This window comes from Rhincodon typus, chromosome 28 (genome assembly GCF_021869965.1).
Source record: "Rhincodon typus isolate 14 chromosome 28, sRhiTyp1.1, whole genome shotgun sequence".
Classification (NCBI taxonomy): Eukaryota; Metazoa; Chordata; class Chondrichthyes; order Orectolobiformes; family Rhincodontidae; genus Rhincodon; species Rhincodon typus.
Genome location: NC_063359.1, coordinates 21,266,110 through 21,290,718, shown reverse-complemented (window position 1 = coordinate 21,290,718; position 24,609 = coordinate 21,266,110). Strand labels below are relative to the sequence as shown.

The window sequence follows — 24,609 nt, the reverse complement described above, 5'->3', positions numbered from 1 at the left end:
ATTCCTAACCTCTGATCTGCTTGAGTAGCCACAGTATGTATGTGGTGAATCCAATTTAGCTTCTGGTCAGTGGTAAGCCCCCAGATGGTTGTTGATGGGGATTCAGTAATGAGAATGTTAAGAAACTCTATAGTTGAAGATGCTTATTGCCAGTCACTTACGTAGCAATAATATTATTTACCATCAGTCCAAGCCTGGATATCGTCGGGGTCTTGCTGCATATGGATACAGATTTCTTCAGTTCTGAAGAAGGGTCACTGGACTCCAAAATGTTAACTTTATTTTCTCTCCAATGAGGCTGCCAGACCTGCTGAGTTTCTCCAGCAATTTCTGTTTTTGTGTTAAGGAACAGATTGTTGCTAAGCAAGTGCTAATTGATAGTGCTGTTTCTGAGCCTTTCTGCTACTTTACTGGTGATTAGAACTAATGGGGAGTAATTGTCTGGTTTTGTCCTGCTTATTGTGCAGATGAAGTACCTAGACAGTTTTCCAACTTGTTGGATTGATTCCAGTATTGTTGCTGTGCTGGGGTACAGTAGTATCTGGAGCTCAAGTTTTCAGTATTATTGCTGGAATTTTGTCAGGCACCATAACCTTTGCAGTATCCCGTGTCTTCAGCTGTTTCTTGATCTAATGTGGAGTGAATTGAAATGACTGAAGGCAATCTGGGAGGCTGGGATTATCTACTCAGCATTTCTAGCTGAAGATTGTTACTGATATTTTGGCCTTTATCTTTTGCACTGATGTGTTGGACTTCCCCATTTTTAAGGAGTGAGTTGCTTAATTGTTCTCTATCATTCTCAGTTTTAATACCAAACTCCCAAAATTACTCTGGTCTTAGTATTGACCTTGGGATGAGTGCCTCAATTTTCTAACTCTTTTTAAATTGCATTTCTGAAGGTGGGCAATGGGTTTAACCTTCATTCCAAAGCTGCCTTTTCAAAAGTACTATTCAAACCAAGCCCACAACCTCTAGCTACTACCTGAAGGGCATCATGCCAAGCTTCCGTCCAATTCACACACCATCTTGACTTGGAAATACTTTGACATTCCACCAACATCACCAGATCAAAATTGAGGAACTGTCTCACCTCGCAGCATTCTTTACACAGACAGCAGGCTTTGCTAGTGACTTAATATCCTTTTTAGGATTGTTTTAAATGATGTGGTGAAACTGCATCTGTACAGGTGAGCTCCGCTTCTTCTTTTTTCATTGTATGGAATTTCCTGATAAAATAGCCAAACAGTGAATGTATTATATCAATGCATGTTTTTGCTTACAAGTAAGAGCTGCAAAGTTTTTTTTCCATTAAACTGGTGCCCTAAAAGTAGAAACATAGCTTAACCAGCTAACATTGCTTTTTGGAACGGAACAGCGACTTTACAAGCTCAGATAGTAGGAACTGCAGATGCTGGAGAATCTAAGACAACAAGGTGTAGAGCTGGATGAACACAGCAGGCCAAGCAGCATCAGAGGAGCAGGAAGCATTTCTGAAGAAGGGTCTAGGCCTGAAACGTCAGTCTTTCTGCTGCTCTGATGCTGCTTGGCCTGCTGTGTTCATCCAGCTCTACACCTTGTTATCTCTACTTTACAAGTTCGGCAAGTTTATGTCTCTTTATTGAGTCACGAGAATGTAGTCTTGAGCCATTTCTTCAAATGTCCATGGTTATCACAGAAAACCAGTGCACAGGTGCAGCAGCTTATCAGGATGACAAATGGAATGTTGTCCCATGTTTCAAGGGGTTTTAGAGTACAAGAGTAGGGAAGTCTTATTGCAAATGTACAAAGTGCTGATGAGATCTCATCTGGAATACCGTGAGCAGTTTTGGTCCCCTTATTTTATAAAAGGTGTAATTTCATTTGAGGCTGTTCAGAGAAGGTTCACTATGATGATTCCTGGTATGGAGAAATTGTCTTATGAGCAGAGGTGAAATGGGTGGGATCTGTATTCATTGGAGGATTCTTAAAGGCTTGACAGGGAAAATGCTGGGAGGATGTGTGCCCTTGTGGGAGAATCTAGGACCAGAGGGCATAGTCTCAGAATTAAGGGACGTGCATTTAAGACTGAGATTAGGAGGAATTTCTTCTGATGTTTGACAGTCTTTGGAACTCCTTGCCACAGAGCTGTGGGAGCAGATCTTTGTCCATATTTAAGGCTGAGAAATTCTTGATCACTGGGGAAATTGAGAGTCATGAAGAAAAGGCAAGAAAGTGGCTATGAGAAATGTTGGATCAGCCGGATCTTGTGATAGTGAAGCAGACTCAAGGGACCAAATGGCCTCCAGTTTCTATTTCTTATGGGCTTATAAATTCTGTGCTAGATTCTAAACTTATTCTGCTTTTTTTAAAATAAATTGATAGTCTTGCCCTATGGTTTTGATGACCTTTTAAAAGCTTGCCATGAATCTGGTATAGTAAAACATCAATTTCCCAAGTCATTTGTAATGTCAACATGAAAATGATTCGATTATAATGCTAATGAGAAGTTAAATACATCATGTCTGGGATCTAACCACCAGCAACAACTGTTTAGTTTACAACTGGATTCACGCTGTAATCAAAATAGCTTTATCCGAATTAATACCCGATCAAAGGAATCTGCCCTTTTCTTACATCTGCCTGCTTGCAACCTTTCCATTTTGAATTAGTTCTTGTTTTCTGTTGTTTTAGATCTCTTGCACCCTTTTATTGTAGTTCACCATATAAGTCGATGCTGAATGATATGATTGGAGCTAAGCCTTTATGTGCTTAAAAACTTTTATTTCCAGGGAGAGACATTACATATTGTGTACCTCAACATGCAACCCGTTCAAAAGCACAATGCTGTGGATGTTTGAAATTTGAGATAAACAAAAGAAAATGTAGGAAATACTCAGCAAGTCAGGGCAGTATCTAGAGAGAGAAACAGAGGTAATGTTTCATGTCATTAAAACTTCATCAGAACTTCAGATCCAAACACCCATTTTAAGCCTATCCTCATAGGAATGTGGGTAAATCTCCAATTTACCTCTGAATGTGTTAAACTTATCCAACTGTTGTGAGAGATTTGCTTCAAAGTATCCACCTAACGCTGTTCAGTGTTAAGCAAATAGTCCCACCCGGGGAGGACCGAAGCATCTTTGCCTTGCTTAAAATGAAAGGCACAGATTTCTGCAGCTTTACTCCATATAAATAAGTGTTCTTGTGTTCTCCCTTCCAGAATGAACAACCTCACATTTTCCCTCATTATATTCCATTTGCCAATATATTGCCCACTAACTTCACTTATCGATACCTGTCTGTAAACGGGCAGTATAGTGGTTCAGTGGTTAGCTCTGCAGCCTCTCAGTGCCAGGGGACTAGGGTTTGATTCCAACCATGGGCGACTGTGCAAACTCCACACAGACATTCTCACTGTCTCCTACCCGGGTTTCCTTTGGGTGTTCCCGTTTCCTGCCTCAGTCCAAAGATGTGCAGATTAGATGGATTGGCCGTGCAAAATTTACCATAGTCTCCAGGGATGCACAGGCTGGGTGGATTAGCCGTGGGAAATGCAGGGATGGGGTAGAGAGCTGCTCTTCAGAGGGTCAGTGTGGATTTAATGGGCCAAATGGCCTGCTTCCACACTATAGGGATTCTAGGATTCTGCAACTGTTTTATTGGCCTGAGACTACAAAATAAATATTAGTGAATAGTGTGAAGAAATGCAAAATTACTTCCTAAACATTGAGAATGGGTATAGTAAAAGGAAAATTAGTGCACGTCTCCAGAAGTTGTTTGTTGCAGAAAAATAATCGATACACAGAATGGACTTCTGGACAGCTAGAGTAGAAATGAAACACTTGGAGATATTGAACAAACAATTTGATACCTCGATGGGGAGAGCTGACAGATCTTTCTAGGAAGATGAGCTAAGATAAGTCAAATGTCCGATGTCGTGCATATTCACCTTATGACCGGTAATCTAGAGATCTTTTGCTGCATATAGAACCGCACTTCCTTTACTGTGCCTTACTGTCTTTAGGAAAGAAACGACTAAGGGAGAAAATCGTACACGAGAGGGAAATAACCTAGTTCTTTTGTTTATTCACTGTTGAAATTTGTTAGAGACCATGACAAATGGGAGTTGTTAAATTTTGAGCAATATTTAAGTTAATAGACATTTTTCCAAATTATTCTATATGATAGCAACATTTTTATCATAAGTTTTGGTTCTTGGGTATCAAGTGAGTTATTTTTTCAAACCAAAGGCAAAGTCAAACACAGTTAACTCAATTATTTTGAGTCACAATTATAACACAAATTAAATAATTAATATTTAAATCATGTGGAAATACTTTATCTAGTTCATCCTACAGCAAGTTCTTGATAGGAGTGTATGGAAGAACACAAAGGTTACCTTTTTAAGGCTGTGCGAGGCAGAATACCACACATGTGTGCATGAAATCCGATTTTTACATATAAATTAACGTCATAGAAATGTCTGAAACTTATACAAGGAGGCTCCAGGAAACCCAAATTCTGACAACTGTTTAATAAATAGCTTTTGTCAATAATAGTTAAAATTGAACTGTTCATGGGCCTCACACTGATTCATTTCAATGGCAGGCTGTGGGTCCATCCCCTCAAGCCCCAAATGACAGAATTAGCGAAAGAATTTGCTATCTTTGTCTTGCAGCTTCTGAGTTCTTATTAATTTCCGGGGCAATCAATTAATACTCGCCAATATTACATTGTCGGTCAAAGGGAGTTTAGGGACTTGAGAAAATTATTTGGACAATGAATTGAGCTAGGAAATAAATTTAAAGAAATAGGATTTGGGATTTGAATCTAAGATATGTACCTAGGTATTTTGTACCTAAAATAGCACCATGAGTGTTGACATTGTAAATTTTTCACTGTCTTCCTGTACTTGAGTACACGTGACAATAAACCCAATTCTAATTTTCCTGAGTTATCCATGAATCCCTTGATGTTTTGAATATGGTCTTTTGAGATCAATATACTTTGACATAAGACGTGGGAGCAGAAGTAGGCCATTCAGCCCATCGAGTCTGCTCTGCCATTCAGTGTGATCATGGCTGATCTGATAATCAACTTGACTTGCTTTCTACCCATCACCCTTGATTCTGCTACTGATTAAAAATCTGTATAACTTAGCCTTGAATATATTTAATGACCCAGCCTCAGCAGCCTTCTGCAGTAAAGAACTCCACAGATTAATTCTTGAATATATTCACAACTGAGCCTCCAGAACACTCAGACATAGAAAAATCCAAAGGCTCATACCTACTGAAGAAAGAAATTCTTCCTCGTCTCTGTCCTAAATGGTCTGCTCATTATGCTGAGGATATGTCCCCTGATTCTAACCTCCCACCTACTTCGGCCAAGGAAAACATCCTTCTTGCATCTACTTGGCGAGCCCTGTAAGAATTTTTAAAATTTGAATGGGATCACCTCTCATTTTTCTGAATTTCAGGGAATTGAGGCACGTTTAATCTCCCCTCATAACGCAATTCCTGCATCCCAGGAATTTTATTGGTAAATCTTTGCACACTTTTTTTATGGCAAGTATATCTTCCAGTCCATAAAGAGCCCAGAATTGCACACAGTACTTTAGGTGTGGTCTCATTCAAGGCTCTGTATAATTGTAGTCAATACATTGTGGAACTGGAGGAACAAGGTAGGTCAGGCACCGCTGGAAGAGCAGGAAAGTGGACATTTTGGGTTGACTTTCCTGTTCCTCTGATGCTGCCTGACCTGCTGTATTCCTCCAGCTCCACACTGTATTGAGTCTGACTCCAACATCTGCAATTCTTGCTATCTATATAATTGTAGTAAGGTATCTTTGCCCCTGTACTCAAATCCCCTTCTATTAAAGGACAACATACCATTTGCCACCTTAATTGCTTGCTAAATCTTCATGTGAGCTTTCAGTGACTTGTTGAAAAGGCCTTCCAAGTTCCTTTGAAGTGCATCTCTTCCCAGTTTCTCACCATTTTAAGAAATATGCTTTGTTTTCTTACCAACATGAATAATCTAGCATTTATCAACATTGTATTATTTTTGACTGCACTTAGTGTGTCCACATCCCCGCTTCACAACTCTAACTTCCACATATTTTTGTTTTTTTGCAAACTCAAAAAATTGCATTTAAGGCTCACATCCAAGTAATTGACATATTCTGAATAACTGGGATAAAAGCACTGATCCTTTCATACTGTGCTAACCACAGCATACAAACCAAAAAAAGACCCATTTATTCCTACTTGCTATTTCCTGTTCATTAATCAGTTCTCAATCCATGCTAGTGTACTCTTCTCCCTGACCCCAGTCTCATTTGCTGTAATTTTGTTTACTAACCTGTTAAGTTGTACCTTATCAAAAGCTTTCTGGAAGACTAAATGTGCCACATTCACTGGTTCCCGCTTATCTTTTCTGCTAATTAACATCCTCAGAAAAAAATTCCAGCAGATTTATTATATACACTTTCCATTTCATAAATTGATGTTGACTGCTCAGTAGTAGCATTATTTTCTAAGTGTCCTGTTATCACATTCTTTACTCTAGATTCTAGCATGTTACCTATGACTGTTAGACTAACTGTGGTTTCCTGTGTTTTATCCTCTCATTTCTGAAATAGTGTGCTTACATTTTCCGTCTTCATATCTGCAGAAACTGTTCGAGGGATATAGAATTTTGAAAGACTATTCATAACGAATCAGTTATATTTACTGCCCCTCTTTCAGCATGCTGGAATGTGGATAATTTGGTCCAAGGGATTTATCTACTTGAAGTATCCAGTAATTTTTCTAGTACTGCCTTTTTGCTGATATTACTATCTTGTTCCTTGTTTAAATTTTCCCCTCGTTTAAATGATTCTGCACTATGTCCAGGAGGATTTTAGTGTTTTCCTGTGGGATGCCAATCATAAAGCATTTGTTTAATTTGTTTGAGATAGCAAGAACCGCAGATGCTGGAGTCAGGGTCAACACAGTGTGGAGCTGGAGGAACACAGCAGGCCAGGCAGCATCAGAGGAACAGGAAAGCTGATGTTTCGGGTCAGGACCCTCCTTCAGAAATGAGGAGAGGGAGGGGAGCTCAGAAATAGAGAGAGGACAAGTGGGGCTGGGGAAGGTAGGTGGGATGGTGATAAGTGAGTGCATGTAAGGAGTGGTTGGGATTGGTCAGTGAGGTGGGAGCAGCAGATAGGTGGGAGAGAAGACGGACAGGTTGTGTCAGGTCAAGTAGGTGGGGATGAGAGGGAGGGTTGGTCATGGGATGAGACCGGGGGGTGGGGAGATTTTGAAACAGGTAAAATCCACATTCAGGCCATCGGGCTGTGGGCTTCTGAGGCGGAATATGAGGTGCTGCTCCTCCAGTTTCCGGGTGGCGTCATTGTGACACTGGAGGAGGCCCAGGATGGCTGTGTCACCTAGGGAGTGGGAGGGGGAGTTAAAATGTTTCGCGACCGGAAGTTGGTGGTGTTTGTGCTGTACAGAGCACAGATGTTCTACAAAACGGTCCCCGAGTCTCCACTCGGTCTCAGCGATGTACAGGAGGCCAGATCAGGTGCAGTGTACCAAGTTGACAGATGTGTAGGTGAACCTATGTCTGATGTCGAAGGTTTGTTTTTTGCCTTGAATCGAGGTGAGGGGGGAGGTGTAGGAGCAGATGTAGCACTTGCAGGGAAAGGTGCCGGGGTGATGGTGTTGGTGGAGAGTGTGGAGCTGATGAGGGAGTCACAGAGAGCGCGGTCCCTGCGAAAGGCAGATAGAGGTGGGTAGGGAAATATATCTTTGGTTGTGGGGTCAGATTATAGGTGGCAGGAGTGGCGGAGAATGATACGTTGGATGCAGAGGTTGGTGGGGTGATATGTGATGACAAGGGGGATTTTCGATTTTGTTGGGGGGAGGCGACGTGAGGGCAGAGCTGTGTGAGACACGAGATGCATTTGAGGACATTTTCAATCACTGGAGGGGGGATGTTACTGTCCTTTGAAATAGAAGGACATCTGGGATGTGTGGGAATGGAATGCCCCATCTTGGAAGTGGAGGCGGAGGAATTGGGAGTAGGGGATCGCATTCTTGCAGGGAGGTGTAGGTAGCTGTGGGAGTCAGTGGGTTTGAAATAAATGTCGGTTACAAGGCGGTCATCAGAGATGGAAACCGAGGTCCAGGAAAGAGAGGGAGGTATCGGAGATGGTTCAGGTTGGGGTGAAAGGTGTTAGTAAAGTTGATTGTCAAGCTTCCCACTTCCTACATCATAAGGGGGTTGCCATGGGCACCTGCATGGGCCCAAGCTATGCCTGCTTCTTCGTAGGATACGTGGAACAATCCCACTTCTGCTGCACTGGCACTATCCCCCACCTCTTCCTCCGCTATATCGATGACTGTATCGGCGCTGCCTCGTGCTCCCATGAGGAGCTTGAACAGTTCATCAACTTTAGTTACCATACTTCGCCCATAGCATCTAGGAGCTGCCTTATTTTGCAACTTTGCCTCATCACCTGTCCTGTTACCTTTTATTGTGTTAATTAAATTTATTTTTTAATTTACAGTTCTCTTCCTTTTACCTACCTCTATCACTTACTGAACTCCCAATTCCCCTCACTCAGAGACCCTTTTACTCTGGGGGGGGAAAAAAAATGCATCAGCTCTGTTAAAACTCAAACCAACTTACACCAACTACATAATTAACTGTGTACACATACTTTGAGAGCTTGTTTATCCCTGTGTAAGACTGGAAGAAACTTAACTTTAAACAGTAATTTTTTTTTTTTACTTGTTAAATGTAAACAAAATCTAGACTGGAGAGAATAACTGCTCTTTCCCCTCAGTTACAAACTCCTGGCTTCAAACTCTTAAGCTATTAAAGCAGCACTCGGTGCCACCTTCCTTGGTGCAGGGTACACGGTTTTACCTTCGATATGCAAACTTAATACAAGAGCAGCTGTCTTCCAAATGCTGAATTAAGTAAATATGTCCCATGAAAAGATCAAACCATCTAGAAGTAACAAGATCATTACCCGTTTTTGAAATCAGATTTTTGGGTTCTTGAATCTAATTTGAAGTGTTCTGGAATTCAATCTCACTTTTCCACGTCTCAATTATATTGGAGTTTTCAGACTAGATATTTTCTTAGGTTTGGCATCACTGACCACTGAGATGCATTTTATTCATAAGTGTAAAATGTGCCATTATATCATTCTCATGATTTCAAAATGTGGAACCTCATACTGAGTACACATTTTGTAAGATCACAATGATTTATTGAAACAAACCAAGTAAGTAAACAGTTATAAAACAGTGACTTGTATATTTCACTGTTCTTCTGCGAAATAATAAAAATATCACTCACTTTCTGTCCATCAGTTTTAGGATGGGACCTAACTTATGTGTTGCAGTTCCAAAGCTGTTCATTGCCAATTGCAGACAGGTATAGACTTCGAAAGATACAACCCTTTTGGCAAAAGGATGTCAACCTTATATTTTAAATTCTTCTCCACAGATGCTGCCGTTTTTCTTATTTCCAGGATTTGACTATTTTAAATTTCCAGTATCTGTAACACTTTGCTTTTAGGCTTTTTCTGCTGGTAGAAAACTACAAAACCGATTGTTTAATGGCAAAATGGCACCTCAAATGTATCAACAGCCTTTTGAAAATACACTGAAACAATATCTGTATTTCCTATATAGTATTAAATTTGTTGTCATAATTTGACAATGGCATGCAGTCTTTACCATTGATTGTGAACTCTTGCAGCCTAATTATGCAGCCAGGAAGTTAGACTCCACATTGTGTGTTCCTTAAGCATTTGCACCTCATGGTGTTTCCTGCAGCCAGCTGATTTGGCTCCTGAGCTTTTCCTTTAGTAAAATAACATGTCTGTAACCAAACTATCCAGTTGCTGACTCGAGCAATAAAGGAAAATTGATAGTTCACAACAGACAAAAAAAACTTTGTCAATCATAATCAATGAAATTTTGCAAATAAACATATTTGGCAGCGTTTATACTTTGCAAGATCTATCGTAAGAAGTTTGCCTTACTAGATCTTTGAGAAGGCATTTTTAGCTCACTGCAACAATTACCATTCTGATTTGGTAAGTAAGCTCTTCCTGAAAAAAAAAATTGAGAGATTATGTTCATATGAAAAAATCATTTAATGAGATGGGAATTAATTAATTTCTATGCACTGAATGTATTTCATCAATCTGGAGGGGAAAATAACAGGCTTTTAAATATTGTGCACATTCAGCAACAGATTTGTGGTTTCTGATTTATGTCAAGTGGGAAGGAAAAAACCTTGGCATGTTTAACCTATCCAGAATCTTGGGAATATGGAGAAACTAAGCATTCAATTAGTTATGCTGCAGACTGCTGGTTCCATATTCTCCAGAGCTTCCGCTGTCAGTTCAACCTTAATGGTGTGGCCACTTTTGTGAGGATGGCTACATTCTCATGGACTGGAATTAAGTGTGTAATGTCATTTCCACTGAATCATATGATTTCAGAATTGAGATTTGTATTTTTATTTTTTAGTTCAAAATACATTGTATAATAATAGTACTTGACCAAATGCTTTTGCTGCTTGATATTCATTTTGTACTGCTCGTGTTTTCCTCTATAGGTACATTTAAAAAGATCATCTTGCTGTACCATTTGCTATTTTAAGATCTGAGTTGTTGAGGGATTACAAGAGCTTATGAGGAAGTTCTGCTGTGAAAAAGAAAACCAGTGGCAAGAGGAAACTGCAGAACATCAGGAACATCAAACAGGAAAAGAAGGAGAAGGGAAACTGGAACAGCAAGTGGAGAATCATGGTATGTTCTTGGGTTTTGTCACTTCTGACCTTGTTTCATGTGATAAATTAGCAGACAGCCTAATGGATGCAATCAAAACAGCTCAGTAAAACAAAAATCTATTCAGTAGTTTGATATTAACTACATGGGTACTACAATTCCATGTGCAGAGTGTACTGTCTTGATTTATTTTCAAGGTCTTTAAACCACAGAATTAAGCCTCCAGAGTCTGCAGCATATGAATTATTAATTGCAAAGAGCATGTTCATAAATTACATGCTGTAATGAAACTGGCTTTAACATGCTGCTGTAAGATGCCAAATGACCTTGGACTATGCTGCATAGCTAAAATTTTAGGTGCTTGTCATTGTCCTCAGTGCAGCAGAATCATTGCCGTGAGTGAATCAGGATACTTTGACAGATGCACCAGCTAGCTTGACTGTTGTTAGGTAAACAGATGCTGCATGTCAGCACCGTTTAATCTTTTGCTCAAATTACTTTATTATATCACCTGATTTACGTGATTATATCAAAAAAACTTCAAGGAAATATTCTAATAGCTACTAATACTATTAAAAATTACATTAATATAGATATTACTTTTGATCATGGACTTGTACATGGCTTGAAAATCAGATTTAGTAATAGAAGCAGACATATATTTTTGATTAAATTAAATAATTAGTTAGTATACTTTGAATTTATTGTAACCACTAGAGTAATTAAAGGCCAAAGATTTCACCCAATCTCTGGTGAGTTTTTAAGAAATTTGTAGTTTTGTATACCAGATGCTAACTAATAACAGAATAATGATGGAAGTCGGAAAATACCCCACCCAGGGGAGAAAATTGTTTAGAAGTATCTACATTAGTTGGAAGAACTGGAGAAGGGAAGGCTCAAGAGCAGTGGGGAGAGAGTGGCTTGGGAAGGAGATAAGGGCTGAAGTGAAGGTCGGTGTTGGCATTTAGATGGCCTATGTGGGTCAGGAAATACAATTACAATAAAATTACTAATTTCACTTCAAATGTTTTGAGAGTCTGTTAACCTTCACAAAATTTGATACAAATTGTCCTTTGGTCTAAATGACTATAAATCAGCTGTAACCACAATTCTATCAATATGCTCCACAGTACAGTGTTGGATATAGTTTGAAGGCGCAAGAATCATAGTCTGGGTGATAGTCAAAGGCTGCATTATCTCCAAGCACTATGTGGGTGTGTTTTAACAAAGTATCAAGTATCTTTCCTAGGTTCTGTCATTATTTACCAATGTACTTTATGCAACTGTTTGCTAACTGAAATGAAAACAAATTGTGTACATAAAAGGTGGAGCTTAGATTTTGGAATTAACACATTATGATGTCAACAGTGGAAAATGCAGATGCATCAAGAGTCCTGAAATTTTATTTTGTCTATTTAGAACAACAATACTGTCAGGATAGAATGAAGAAACACAAAATGGAATGGGAAAAAAAAAACAAAACCAGAAAAAGCAATGAAATATGAGAATATTAGAGGGTTGTGCAATGAGCATTGTCTTTGTTAAGATATTCCCAATAATTTCACAGATGACACAGACGGTGGATAATTGGGAATTCAGGAATGGCTTTTTTGAAAGGGAATTTCATCTTATTTCATCTTAGTTCATCAGGTTAGACCTGGGCTGTTCCAGGATCACAGTTATTGAATATTGTTTTACAGACTGTTTGCAATCTTCTTTTTGATCTTTTAAACCTCCTCTTCTGGCTTTGGCATCTGTTTTCCTCGTATCTGCATTTAGTTGTTTTACATCATATTTCGCATAATATTAGCAGCAAACCCATGTTGCGAGGAGTAAAGGTATTTGGCACCCTCTTGAAACCTTTTTATTTTCACAGTAATGTTGAATCTTTTCCCAATCAACTTTGGTTAAATCTTTTTACTCCATTCTGTCTGGTTCCCTAATCCTAGATTATTTGTTAATAGTTTCTGAAAGCTTGCAGCATTTGAGTTCCTCTCTTGCAAGGACAGTTCTGAATCTGTACATGTCAAGCTGATGTCAAATTTGAAACTGTTTAAGGCCTTTCCAAGTCTGTCTTTTCACAGCAGTACCTTTTTGTTATTGTGTGATATAACGGCTCCTGCAGCAAGTCAAGGTCTTACTTGACTTGAAGTAAATTACTGTCGTATCCTGACATGATGTCCAGGACATATGGAATATCTGTTCATTTCAGATCTATAGCATATAATTAGCTAAGTGATATTTGAGAGTTTTTTTATTCACTCGGATGTGGAGACGTCATTTGCTGAACCAGCATTTATTGCCTATCCCTAGTTGTCTTTGAGAAGGTGCCTGCCTTGACCTGCTGCAATCTATGTGGTGTAGATAGACCTGGATAGGTGAATAGTCAAGGTCCTTTCTCTAGGGTAGTGGAGTCCAAAACTAAAGGGCAAAAGTTTAAGGTGAGAGGGGAAAAATTTAAAAGGCCCCAAGGGGCAACGTTTTCACCCAGAGGGTGATGCGTGTATGGAATGAACTGCCAGAGGAAATAGTGGAGTCTGGTATAATTACAACATTTAAAAGGCATCTGGATGGGTGTATGAATAGGAAAGGTTTAGAGAAATATGGGCCAAATACTGGCAAATGGGACTAGATTAATTTAGGATACCTGATCATAGATGAGTTGAGTCTGTTTCCATGCTGTGCATTTCTATGACTCTATCATCCACAATGCCATTAGGGAGGGAATTGCAGGATTTTAACACAGAGTCACTGAAGGAATGGCAACATGTTTCCAAGACAGTATAGTGAGTGGCTTGAAGGCAGAGCTTCCAACTGTATTAACCACTCTTGAGTCAGAGGCAAATTTGGACTTTGGTGGTTGTGGAGATAATTAGACGAATGTTAAATTCTCAACCTTTGATCGTAAGCTAATTGTGGATGTCTAACAAAGACAACATTAGGCAAAACTAAAAGTAATAAAGCAAACTGTTTCGTAGCTAGTGTTCATGTAAAGAAAACGAGCAACTGGGGGCAAAGTACTGTCAATTGTCCATTTGTAATATACCTCAACATTTCCATGTCTTAAGGCGTTAGAAACAGAGGGTGGGAAATAACAAGAAAAAAATCCTAAGGATGTATTTTATGTATTCGATTACTTCTACTTAAAGAAACATAAGATAAGAATGAGTGGACCATTCAGCCCATTGAGTCTGCTTCATCATTGAACATGATCAATGTATTCAGTTTCCTATCTTCCGTAGTAACAAGCTGCCAGTGTTAGAATAACCACTAATTTAATGTTAAGTTAAATGACTTGACTTGCCTTTGATATCAAAAGAGCATTCTCAGCACTTCATTGCACGATTCACTATCTCCCTTTTTAATGACTATCTGGGGTCACTTATAGCTTATTGTCTTGGTTTATAATGGGTCCAGAGGGCAAGCTATTACAAATTGCTATCTGTCGTGTTTGAAGACTTTGAGGCCTGGAACTTTTTAAGTTATTCTGATGAATTGAAATGTCCACTAGGGATCTGTTTTCCATCAGCACAGCCTCAAAATTAAGTCAGCTATCCACCTATGGTTGTAATATTGCAGTGTAAATCCTTTAAACTTAAATAGGGGCAATTATGAGGGATGAAAACTGAATTGTCTAAAGTGAATTGGCAAAATTAGGTTGAAGGGTAGTTTAATAGAGATGCAGTGGCAGACATTTAAAGGGATATTTCAGTACATTGAATATATACATTCTGATAAGAAGACTTCCAAGAGACACATCCATTTATCTGTGGTTAACTAGAGGGCTTAAAGGTAGCTTCAGACAAAGAAAACACAATCGACGCAAAATAAGGAAATGGCAGGTGAGTTTAGCAGGTATTTTAGATCATTATTCTCTGTAAGAAGATACTAGGAACATCTCAGCAGCAGCTACAAATTGGGAAATAGAAGGGAAGAAGGAGCTTAACTTAAAATCATATGCAAAGTGATGCTGAGTAAACTGTTGGTTCTGCAGGCTAACATGCGCAGGTCATAATGGATTTCATCTAGGATCTTAAGAGAAGTAACAAATGACATAGTTGATGCGTTGGTTTTAATTTTCCATAACTCCCTAGATTCAGAAACTCTTATATTAGATTGAAAGATCTAAGCTCTTTTATTCGAAAAGGGATGGAGACAGAAAGCAGGAAGCTACAGACCAGGTAACTTAACACCTGTCATGGTGAAAATGTTAGAATATGTTGTTAAAGAAGTTATAGAAGGGCACGTAGATATATTTGAAATAATCAGATGAGTCAACAGGTTTTGGAAGGGGAACTCGTGTTTAACCAATCTATTGGAGTTCTTTGGAAGAGGTGCCCTTCACGTGGATAGAGGGGAGCTGTTGGATGTATGATACTTAGATTATGGGAAAGCATTTGAAAAAGTACCATGTCCAAACTTATGTGTAAAATAAAAATTAAAGTTATGGAGATAGCATGTAGCCAACCAGTCTTCTGCGCATTCCTAAGAGGAATCTGAGAATTGGAATAAATGGGTCTTTCTCGGGTTGGCAAGATGTAATGAGTTGGTGTACCACAGTGATCGGTGCTGGGACCTCAACTGCTTACAATTTACATAAATATCTTGGAATAAGAGATGGAAGGTATGGTCACCAGATCTGCCGCCAACACAAAGATTGGTTGGAAAGAAAGCGAATATAACTCGTATCCTTTTATTGGCCTTAATTGAGTGGGTAAAGATTTGGCCAAGTGGCATATGATGTAGGAAACTTTGAAGTTGTCCATTTTGGCAGAAATTTTTTTTTTTTTTTAAAGTTTATTATCTAAATGTTAAGGAAATGAAAAGCTCTGAGATACAGAGGGACCTGGATATCTAAGTGCATGGAGTGCAAAAGGTTAATTTGCAAGTGCAACAAGTAATTGGGAAAGTTGGTAGAATATTCTCATCTATTGCAAGGGGAATTGAATACTAAAGGAGGGTATGCTTCACTTTTACGCAGAGTAGTGGTGAGACTACCTCTGGAGTACTGTAGTCATTTTATTTAAGAAGGCATATGACTGCATGGCAAACAGTTCAGGGCAGGTTTTTGAGACTAATACCTTGAATGGATGTGCTGTCTTTTCCAAAAATGTTGGACAAATGTTCGCATTTATCAGCTTGGTTTGAAGACCATAAAGTAACTTCATTGAAACATATAGTATCCTGACAGGTTTTGACAGTGAAGATGATCCTCCCCTAAGAGGAAACATCTAGAACTCATGGTCACTGTTCAAAAATAAAGAATTATTCAATTTAAAAAAGACAAGCTGAATATGTTTCAGAGGATTGAGAGTCTTTGGAACTCTCTTCCTGAAAAGGCAGCGGAAAAAAAGTAATAGAGTTACACAGCACAGAAACAGACCCTTCGGTCCAACTCGTCTGCGCCGACCAAACATCCTAAATTGATCTAGTCCCTTTTGCCAACATTTGGCCCATATCTCTCTAAATCCTCCTCCTTCATGTACCCATCCAAATGCCATTGAAATGTTGTAATTGTACCCACCTCCACCAACTCCTCTGGTAGCTCACTCCATACACGCACCACCCTCTGTTTGAAAAAGCTACCCCTCGGGTCCCTTTTTAAATCTTATCCCTGTCACCTTAAACCTAGTTTTGGCCTCTAGTTTTGGATCCCCTAACCGTTGAGGTAAAGACCTTGATTATTCACCCTCTCTATGATTTTGTAAATCTCTGTAAGGTCACCCATCAGCTCCCAATGGTCTATGGGGAAAAAAAACAGTCTATTTAAACGTTATCATTCAAACCCTCCATTTTCGGCAACGTCCTTGTAAATCTTTTCTGAACGCTTTCATGTTTAACAACATTTTCCCTATAGAAGGGAGAGCAGAACTGAGCACAGTATTCTAAAAGTAGCCTAACCAATGTCCTGTGCAGCTGCAACATGATGCTCCAACTCCTGCACTCACTGTTCTGACCAATGAAGGCAAGCGTGCTGAATACAGTCTTCACCATCTTATCTACCTGCAACTCCACTTTGAAGGAACTATGCACCTACACCCCTAGGTCTCTTTGTTTGGCAAGCCTCCCCAGGGCCCACCATTAACTACAAGTCCTGCCCTGGTTTGCCTTACCAAAATGCAACACACCACATTTATCTAAATGAAGTTCCATCTGCCCATGGCCCATCTGATTAAGGTCCTGTTATATTCTAAGATAAACTTCACTTTCCACTACACCACCAATTTTGGTATCAGCTGCAAACTTACTAGCCATATCTCCTGTATTCTTATCCAAATCATTTGTATAAATGACGAAAAGCAGTGGAGCCAGCACCGATTCCAGTGGCACACTGCTGGTGGCAGACCTCCATTCTGGAAAACAACCTTTTACCACCCTCTGTCTCCTATCTTCAAGCCATTTTGTATCTAATTGACTTAAGAAATAAGGCAGAGCAAGTGACTGAGGTGTCAGTAGGGGAGAACTTTGTGGCAAGTGATCATAATTTTATTAGTTTTAAAGTAGATATGGAAAAGGATAGACCTGATCAAAAAAATAACGTTCTGAGTTGAAGTAAGGCCAATTTTGATGGTGTTAGGCTGGAGCTTTTAAGAGGCTGTTCGCAAGTAAAGTGATGGTTGGAAAATAGGAGGTGTTCAAAAATGAGATAATGAGTGTTCAGAGACAGTATTACCTGTTGGTGTGAAGGGCAAAGCTGGTAGGTGGGAATGCTGGATGACTAAAGAAATTGAGGTTTTGGTCAAGAAAAAGAAGGAAGCGTATGTCCGGTATAGATAGCAGGGATTGAGTGAATCCGTAGAAGAGTATAAAGGCAATAGAAGTATACTTGAGAGGGAAGTCGGGAGGGCAGAAAGGGGACATGAAATAGTGTGGCTCACTGGTTAACACTGTTGCCTCACAGTGCCAGGGACCCGAGTTTGAATCCAAACTTGGGTGACTGACTGTCTGCTTGGAGTTTACACATTCTCCTATGTCGGTGTGGGTTTCCTTTGGGTGCTCCGATTTCCTTCCACAGTCCAAAGATGTGCAGGTTAGGTGGATTGGCCATGGGAAATGTGGTGTTATAGGATAGGGTGTTGGGTTTGGATGGGATGCTCTTCAGAGGAGCAGTGTGGATTTGATGGGCCGAATTGCCTGCTTCCATGCTGTAGAGATTCTATGATTCTATGAAATAGGGTTAAGGAGATCCCAAAGAGATTCTACAAGTATATTAAGGGCAAAAGAGTAGCTAGGGAGAAAATAGATCAATGAGGCCATCTATTTGTGGAACCACAAGAGGATTCCATGTACTCAAACCTTGCTAATCAATCTACCGTGCGGAATCTTGTCAAATACTTTTCTGAAGTCCATAAAGACAACTTCTATCGCACTGCCTTCATCAATCATCTTGTCACCTCTTCAAAAAAATGTCAGTCATGTCAATGAGACATGACTTCCCATGTACAAAGCCGTGTGGACGATCCCTGATTAGTCCTTGCCTTTCCAAATGCATGTAAATCCTGTCCCTCAGAAACCCCTCAAACTTACCCACCACTGAGGTCAGGCTCCTTGCCTTTTTAAAAATAATGGCACCACGTTAGTTACCCTCCAGTCTTCTGGCAGCTCACCTGTGGCAGTCAATGATACAAACATCTCGCTAAGAGGCCCAGCAATCACTTCCCTAGCTTCCCACAAAGTTCCAGAAGACGCCTGATCAGATCCTGGGGATTTGTCTACCTTTATGCATTTTAAGACCTGCAGCACCTCTTCTTCTGTAAAAATGGGCACTTTTCAAGATATCATTATTTTTGTCCCAAGTTCCCTAGCTTCTATGTCCTTTTCCACAGTAAATACTGACACTAAATATTCATTTAGTATCGCACCCAGAAAATTAATATTTTTAAGGTAAAGGCAATCTTGTTGAGCATGAATTAAAAGGTTATCCAGACCAGATGAGACTGTGGATTTATGGTTATGATCATCGGACACGATTTCATTAAATGATGGAGCAGGCTTGAGGTGCTGAATATCCTGCTCCTTGCTTGTATGTGATGATCATTTGATTATTTTTCAGGCCATTCTGTACATTGATTCATCTTGTTATTTTTGGCAATATATACAAAGCTCTGCCTCTTCTAGGAGGGATATCACTTAGCAAGCTGCTATCTGCAAAAATGACCCTGAGCTTCCAGGGTCTGCCATTTCAACACTGACCTGCTCAGTTTTTCCAGCAATTTCTAATTTTGTTGTCAGTGAGTGCTTTATTGTATTCTCACGTGGGTTTTTTGGGTCTTAGTACAAGCTGAGATCAGACTTCTCAATACATGTTGAAACTATGTTTGCTTTACACTACACTGCACATGATGGTAATACTATATGGTAACGTGCTACATATTGTATAGGATCCAACTTAGTAGAACACTGACACTTGATTACTGAGATTGCAGTCACATCTCAGCTTACTCGGAGGTTCATCTATAAATTCATTTAAACTGCATCTCCATGTCAATGTTAATTCAACTTCTGAGAAACTTCTGAGAAGATTCCTTACGAAATATGTTCCAATTTTCTTGGCTTGGAACTTTAGTAGACAGGTATTGGAAACCTTCACAGAATGTCATCCAGTTTATTTAGATTAATGCTTATGCTTCTGGAGCTGCTGAGGTAAGGCCTCTCAAAATGGAATGTAATTATAATCTGAGCATGGCAGTTCCACTCATGGAATGTCTTGGACCTGAACTGGATTTGTTGAACTGTCCCTTGTTTTGGAACTCATGTGTGGGGCATTGTTTTAAGAGATAATTTAAAGTTGCATAACTGCTCAAAGTGGTCAAAACTGCCACAGTGCAGACACCCTATGCTGGACAGTTATCACCTCTGATGTTCTTTGATCCACAATGTCAACACTTCAAAATGGTGCCTGCTGTCTTTTTATTTTTTTTTGGCAGGTTTGCTGTTCAACAAGGCAGCCACCTCTTGGGCTTAGCTCTTAACATGTGTACAAGATGATGAGAGGCATAGATAGAGTGGATAATCAGAGACTTTTTCCCAGGACGGAAATCTCTATTACGAGGGTGCATAATTTTAAGGTGATTGGAGGAATAGGGTAGATGTCAGAGGTATGTTGTTCACGCAGAGAGTGGTGGGCATGTGGAATGCGCTGCCGGCAGTGGTAGTGAAGTCAGATACTTTAGAGACTTTTAAGCGACTCTTGGTTAGGCACATGGAGGATAGTAAAATGTAGGATAGATTGATCTTAGTAGGATAATAGGTTGGCACAACACCATGGGCTGAAGGGCCTGTACTGTTCTATGTTCTATGCACAAACTTGGCTTTGCATGGAACTGCCCCCAGATTGCCTTGTAGCTAGATCACTCTTGCGCCGTGGTTGCTTAATCTTGCCTAATGATTGAATAGAGTAGGCACGTGTGAAGATGCAAAAATATCTTTTAAAATCATACCAGAACTGAGAAGTTATAATTTATCGAAAGCAGCTGGTGATTTTTCTTGTTTCTCTGGGTAAAAGAAATCTGAAAGAGGTCTTCAGCATTGCGGAAGTATTGTTAAGTTAAATGTAGAGATGTTGCTATTTGTTGTTGAGACTAGATCAAGGGATCATGAATATAAAGTAGTCATTACTGCTTGTGTTCTGTTCTCGAAGTTTGGTTCTTAGTGATTATTCAGGAATCCAAGGAGAAATGCCTTTTTTCAGTATGAATAGTTTGAAGCGGCAAGCCCCAAGACGACTACAGCCAGAACAGGGACCAAATCGTAACACTAATCTGATCCATGTGCTAGCCATATAGCCAAGTAAGCTGTAAAATTTCATGATAACAGCTTCTGTTATTGCAGTGATATCAGACCTAGTGGAAGCCTGCAGTGATTGAATGCAAAAAAAGTCATTTAAGGCTTTGAGACTACTTGAGAGCCTAAATAGTGCAGAGACTGACAGTTCAGGAATGCTGATGTGCTAAATAGCACAAAGCACAATGAAGAAGGTAATCTGATTTTGATATTGATTTGTTGATCTATAATAAATGGAAAATCGATGTTTTACAGTGGTAAGAGGAAATCTACTTGCCTCCGATATTCTACAACTGGTCTAGGTAGATGCATGTCTCAGCAGCTGAAGGATGATACTGAGATAATATTGTTTTATAATCTCTCATTTCATTTACTCTTCTTTTATCTATCACTTAGCATATTGTCAACTATGTTACCAATTATAAATTTGTCTTTGCAATCGAATGTGTGGATTTGGCACATTAATGAACATTATTTGGTACTTGTGGTTGTAAAACACCAATCAGTAACCCTTAATTCAGTCATGTAAGCATTGCTGTGTGACCATGGAGAAACCATGCAGGTGAAATAAGTGTATTGGCTCAGCTATTCTCTATGCATAAACAACTGTACTAAGTGCATGTGGGAAAGTTTGAAATTGCAGGAAATGCAGAACAGCAAAGGAAACTACTTTACACAATGCAGTTTAAGAAAACAGTATGCTGGGCAGCTTCAACCATGCCACACCTCTTACTCACTTGGGCTCACCAATTTTTTGTGTATTTTGCGCTGTATCAATTTGATCTCTTCTGTTTTCTCCTCCATGAAAGAACTGAGGTAAAGAATGAGATCTTGTATGCAGCACAGGCGGGGGAGATCATGTGGCTTGCATGGCTACTGCAAGGATGAAAGGTCTTAAGTGGACAGTGTCTTGCAATTTTCCCCTGTTTGGGTGATGGCTTAATCATTTGTATTTGGAGGATGAAATATGTTGAAAGAATGAAGAAGACCATACAGAAGGTAAGCAATCTAACATTACCTACCTGAGTAGGGTCTTCAGCATTCTTCAAGTTAAGTTCTCTGCATGTCAAACTCTTAACCTGTCCTCTGTTATCTGATATGTGATTGAGAATTTATACTCTTCACATTTTCTCCTGAAATCAAAGGCAACTTTTTGAGTCCGCAGTCATTATAGGCAGCCTCACTCCCACCCAACTGATAAAAATGCCCTTTTAACAGTCCCATTATATTTAAATATGCATCCTCTGTGAACCCTCAATGTTCTATAAAGCTAAGATAGGGGTGGTTTATACACCGGATTTTACAGTATTACCTTGGGTAATATCTGTAGGGAGGTGAATAGTTATCCCATTGTATGTTAACGAAGTTTATTATCAGATTTTTTTTTCTTTTATTGTCTGTACGTTTTTTGAATAATGAGTGGAAATTGCATTTTGCTGTTTAGTAAGTGAATTATAATTGTCAGAGGTAAAAAATAATATATCTGAATGTGGTATTAATACCCATTATGATGTCATTACAGTTACAAGTAGGCCTTGTTCTCTAGGGTACTACATTGGTTGTTATGTGCTTCAAGCAGGGAGAAGGAAACACTCCATTAACAAGTGGGCGATGAAACCAAGAAAGAATGGAGAGAACAGTACACTTTGCCCCCTGAAGTTGAAAGCTGTGATCTCCATTTTAATTTTGAGTTTTCTGTCGAGCAAAAGTTGCTAGGCTAAAAACAAAAATTTATGTATTCCTCTCACACCAGTGCAATGGATAAAGAAGGAATTGGCAGAAAAGAGGCTGTACACATTATCCAATACGTGGATTTTAACAATTTTTTAAAAAATACTTTGTCATTTGTTTTTAACTGATTCAATATATAAACTCCACTTTCTTTTTTCTTTTGAAGAGACCAATCCGAACATTTGCTAATGATGACCGACATGTTATGGCAAAACATTCCTCGGTGTATCCTTCCCAAGAGGAGCTTGAGGCTGTACAGAATATGGTTTCAACAGTTGAATGTGCATTGAAACATGTATCGGACTATTTGGATGAAACTAATCTGCAGTCCAATAATGTGGATGCCAGTGAAGATGGAGCAACAGATGTGAAGAAAAGTAGCATTTCAGAGAGCAATACAAAGTGAGCTTCTTGCCAATAATCCTGAAGGGTGATGCAGTGTTTTCTTAGAGAAGGACTTTTGAAATTGATTCTCCTTTCAGCTTCTGTGAGAGTGTGTTCTGCTGACTTTTCATCAGATTTTTGCTGACGTTATTTGTCAGTTAATTCCTAGCACATTGCAGTTGCAAGATGTGTTCAACATTTGGTTAAGTAGATTCTGTAGCCCACAGATTTTAATGAAAATGTCTCACTTGCAGAAGTGTGAAATCATTTTAAGTTGTGGCAAACAAAATTACATTGCGCCCTTTAACTTAGAACTTTACTTGATATTTTTATGGCCATAGTTTCCAAATTTACCTTCCAGTCCAATTAGAAATACTAGAAGTAAGTAACTGGTCTGGTTCTGGGAAATGGAGCTTTTTAGAAAGCCTTGATCACTATATTAGTAGGTTTAGAACAATTATGGAAAGCTACAGGATATTAGTAGGTTTAGAACAATTCTGGAAAGCTACAGGGATCAAAGGTAAAGAAGCACAACTAAGCACTAATTTCAGTTGAAAAAAGCGTCTGGCTCAGGTGAGTTCTAAGCCGAAAATTCTGTACCTTAATGCTGCTCAATGCTCACTGAAGCCCGTACTTCAACCTCTCAGCCCCCCTCCAAAACAGCTGCTCCCGCTAGAGCTCGCCTTCCTTTTATATGCTGCCACGAGGAAGGGAAATCTTCTCCCAGAATTCTTCTCAATCACTTCCCAATACTGTCGTTTGTTGGATGCTCTTCCTCTGTTGAGCCAGGTCCTTTGCGATCCCATTCTAAATTGTAGTGACCAAGCAGACTTTTAGAATCCTACTGAGTCACTCTTCACTATTGGCCTCTGGTGAAGCTGGTGCAGTTGATGTCATTTATATGGTCTTTGAGAAGGTGCTCAACAAAGACCCACGAGATAGCAAAATCGAAGCCCAGGAGATTAATAAGCACTAGCAGCATGGATATAAAATGGAATATGAGACAAACAGCAGAGAATGGTGTTATGTGTTGTTTTTTTTTTCTGAACTTAAGAGCAAAATACAGTAATGTCCCCAGGGTTTGGTATTGTGGCCATAATTTTGACACACTAATGATCAGGCCTTGAGCTTAAATTCGGAGTTTGCAGATGGCAGAAAACTTGGAGGTATACTGATGAGCAAGGAGGATTGCAACATTTTTCAGAAGGGCATAGAGGTTGGTGGAATAAGCAGGTGCACAGCGGATGAAATTTAGTATAAGTTATACATTTTAGAAAGCAGAATGAGTAGAGGCAATCTAAACAAAATAGTAGAATTGTCATGGGGATGCAGGAACAGAGACATGTTGGGGTTCACAGACAGAAAGCTTTGAACATGGCAAAAATAGCCAATAGAACATTTAAATAAACTTGTATGAAATACTGGATTTTATAGTGTTCATGCCTCAACAGTATATATAGATGCGTGAATTACAAAAGCAAGGGATTTATGTTAAATCTTTTATAAACAGCTGGTAATGCCTATCTGAAAGAAAGTATTTAACATAACTCTTGGCAACATAATTTATAGATGGTGCAGAGGAGGTTTGTTAGAATGGTAACACGTAGAAAGAGCTTCAGTTATGTGAAGAATCTTGGGAATGTTAAGGTAGAGAGTTAAGAGGTGTTCAATACTATTGAGACTATATTGGCAGAAACTTTTACTCATTGTCAGAAAGATTAAATAACCAGAGAATGCAGATTAGGATAACTTGCAGTGAGCTCAGGACAGATGGGGATGAGTTTTTAATGTAGTAAGTCATGTTTTGTAATGCACTGCTGAAATATTAGTGATATTGGATTTGATATTTAATTCCCTTTAGAAAATTAATATTTCTGACAAAGCTTGCAGGACATGATATCTATATATTAGAAAATAGTATATTTGAA

At 39.2% G+C, this 24,609-nt stretch overlaps 1 protein-coding gene across 1 annotated transcript in view; it reads left to right on the top strand.

Annotated features, from left to right (window-relative positions):
* Positions 1-24,609, top strand: part of LOC109928801 (spermatid perinuclear RNA binding protein) — a 146,126-nt gene that overhangs the window by 62,256 nt on the left and 59,261 nt on the right. The window contains exons 2-3 of the mRNA XM_048613370.1: positions 10,612-10,804; positions 22,464-22,699. Coding sequence (XP_048469327.1) covers positions 10,802-10,804; positions 22,464-22,699 — 239 coding nt within the window. The 5' untranslated portion in view covers positions 10,612-10,801. The remainder of the gene's footprint in view (positions 1-10,611; positions 10,805-22,463; positions 22,700-24,609) is intronic.